Genomic DNA, 3069 nt, shown 5'->3' on the forward strand with positions numbered 1-3069 from the left:
CATTACCACACTAGAGTTATCTATCTCCAATACTGGGTTTCTCAGGGACGCCGGAGCCAACTGTCACTCCCCCGAAACTAAAATAGGGGGTGGGAGGGGGACATGTCTCTTACCCAATAAGTCAATGTCGTTTAAACTCTAGAGACTCATTTCATAGGTCCCTATCCATAATGTTGAGACTTCTTTCAACAGAAGCGGGACGACGTTTTGAAGTCATTTCAATAAACGCACCTTTTTTTTCACGTTTCAACGTCCCCCCCCCCCCCTCGATTCTCACCGGTCGTTTTATAAATTTCTGCCCTTCCTTGTCTTTCCTAATTTTTTCTCCCGTCCTCGGAAGATTTTTCTTTGCTTCTCCAGATTCCCCTCCACTGGTCATATTCCCTCGAGAGAAATATAGGAAATTGGGATCCCAAAAATGCGGAAATCACAAATTAAGCAAAGTTGTCTTGTTGACTCCTCCGGCTTTTGGCAACAAATTTTGACGATATGTGGTCCAACTTGTATCGATAAATGTCCGAAATCGGTATTATAGTTAATGTATAGGGAATAAAAGGGAAAAAGATCATTTCTGAGAAGCAGGTTTTTCCATTCTTTCTTTTTCTTCCCCCATCCTTTCTCTATTTGTTAAGTTACTGTATATGGTGAAGGAGAGAAAAGCGCAACATGTAATGCTGAGGTAAAGGAGAAAAAAAAACAATTTCCGTTTACAGGGGTTGCTAATGAAGAGCTACGAAAGAAGGGAGAGAGTGATAAAATTCATTTCTTCCATCTACACAAAGCCGGGATATCTCGTCCCTGTATGTTAAGCATGTAAAACTGCAGAAAAATCACTAATCACGAGAAATGAAAAAATTATTAATTTTTTTTTGAATTTCTACTCCCTTTTCAGAATTTTTGACATCCCCCTCTTCGGCTTCCGGCTTCCCTGAACATTACGAGGGGAAAAAAAGAAGCACCCAATAAACAAAAAAAGACAAGTAAATGAATACGGATAGAGTTTAAACAAGATTCCGATGTCTATACTTTTGGTTGAACCTAAGCGCAGAAATCTTCTACCTCCTGACGATTACTAAACTCGTGTTGGCTCACACTCACATCATCGAGGCTCTTACATTGTCGCATCACTCTTTTCAAAACGGAAGTGCTCACGTCATTTCCCCAGATCGATAGCCTTTTGAGCCTTGGATTCGGGTTTTCATGCAGATAAGCTTCCAGAAGCTTCGTTGGGTCGCCATTGAGATGTTTTAGCTCGAGCCGCTTCAGCGTACGTTTCCACGTGTTTATGACCTGTTTGAGAAACTTCAAAGAAACAGAATCGTCCAGGTCGTTGCACTCGACGCAAAAAGCTTCCATTTTATCTGATGGAATCCTCGGTGATTTTTTCAGAGTGACGTTCCGGCAATACGATAATTCCATACGTTTAAGGTTTCTAGCGTTTCTCAGCATAGAAAGCAGGTCCATACCGTTGAAATCGGCGTATTCGGCTGAGAACTCAACGAGGTCATCGAATCCACTGTGATGAGGCACTGATTCCGAAAAAAACACGTCCAGCCGGTGTATACCCAACACTCGCAGTTTTGGACATCCAATCATGAGCGTGTTGATGGGGAGCCGGGCGCGGTTTTCGTAGTAATCATATTTTGGAATACAATCATATTCCCTTAATACTATTGTGTGGGAAAGAAACAATTGTTCCAGTGATGGACAGTGCTCAGCGATCACCGAAACGAGGGACGCATTTTTCTCAAGGAAGATGTGACTGAGACTGACGATCTTCAAGTTCTGACCGCGGACACTCAGGAACGATTCAATCGCGCCGTCTTCGATACCCTCGTCGGGATCGCTCTCGAAATTCATCGACAAGCGAAAATCCTCGATGTACGGACAATGTTCTGCGAAGGCCTCCGTCAGAGTTCTCGGTAAGGAGCTCCACACCAAATCCACTTCTCTGAGGTTAGGGCAACATCGGATAATTTGAGCCATTCGGCTGTAACCCGTTGGTTCGACCGAAAATTCCAATCGCCTCGCTGAAGATAGCAACCCCCTCTTTCCCAGCATCATCAATACTTTGCAGTCGTAAATACCCCACTCCAAGACGTCCACCCAAAGCGAAGGGGTCGTAGAAATTACATTCCACCTTTTGCAGACCGATGGGATGTTCGTCCAGAATTTCCGAGGTCCCTCCGAATCGATGTAGAAGGAGAAGATGCGCACCAACAGCTCTGGAGGCAAACTGTCGAAATAGTTCATCTTTTCTATTCGTTGATACCAACGCACTTGAAAGAAAAAGAGGCTTCGTGTTTTAGTATATTTATTCAACGTGAACGCACTCAATGTATATGCTTCTTTCGAGCCTTCCAATACCACACAAAAAATTTGAAAAAAAAATCATTGATAGCAAAAAACGCCTTGGTAACGGCCATGAGCCTGGTGACTACTTGAATGTGATATATAGAGTATATATATATATATAACTAAAAATGAATCCGAATCAACGTACATGGACGGACCGACAAACGTACGTACAAAACGTACAAGTACAGGGTTATTCAAATCTCAAGAAGGAGAATAATATCAAACACATCTTAAGAAGCAATTTTCGGCAACCCCAGGGTGAACCGCAGGGTGGTGCCGTCATTGAACGCCTTCTCTTCGCCACTCATCCAGAGGCGTGTTTTTACAAAGTAGCTGAGCGGACTATTTATAGTCCAGGGTGGCAAGTTTGGAAGGGCGGCAAATTTGAGGAATGAGTAGCCAAGAATGTTAGTAGAATGGGAGAAGGGCGGCAGAATTCGCATAAAGCTCAAAGAATCCGCATCTGTCTAGACAGCAACGTACTAGGTTAGTGAGTGATCAAAAGAATGGCCTCGAGCATGTGTATGCACGTGAGTGACCGAAAGAGTGACATGCAGAGCGAGAGACCAAGTCAGTGAGTGACCTAGAGTGTTTGCAAGTATGTGAATGACCGAAACATTGATTTAGAGTAACGTGCGAGTATGTGAATGACAAAAAGAATGACCTAGCATGTGTAAACGATAAAAAGAGTGACATGTAAAGCAACGAAAC

General features: G+C 43.2%; 1 protein-coding gene across 1 annotated transcript; it reads right to left on the reverse strand.

Annotated features, from left to right (window-relative positions):
* Nucleotides 1-1038: 1038 nt before the first annotated feature.
* LOC149077631 (F-box/LRR-repeat protein 6-like) lies at nt 1039-2253 on the reverse strand. Its single transcript, XM_089242386.1, has one exon. The coding sequence runs from the start codon at nt 2251-2253 to the stop codon at nt 1039-1041; it is 1215 nt and encodes a 404-aa protein (XP_089098512.1).
* Nucleotides 2254-3069: the final 816 nt, after the last annotated feature.

This window comes from Pholcus phalangioides, unplaced genomic scaffold, assembly GCF_987345545.1.
Source record: "Pholcus phalangioides strain wild (caught in Gottingen) unplaced genomic scaffold, Ppha-v1.0 ptg000015l_1, whole genome shotgun sequence".
Lineage (NCBI taxonomy): Eukaryota > Metazoa > Arthropoda > Arachnida > Araneae > Pholcidae > Pholcus > Pholcus phalangioides.

Excerpts from the sequence above, each read along its gene's own strand:
- LOC149077631 (XM_089242386.1), bottom strand. The coding sequence starts at position 2,253 with ATGAACTATTTCGACAGTTTGCCTCCAGAGCTGTTGGTGCGCATCTTC.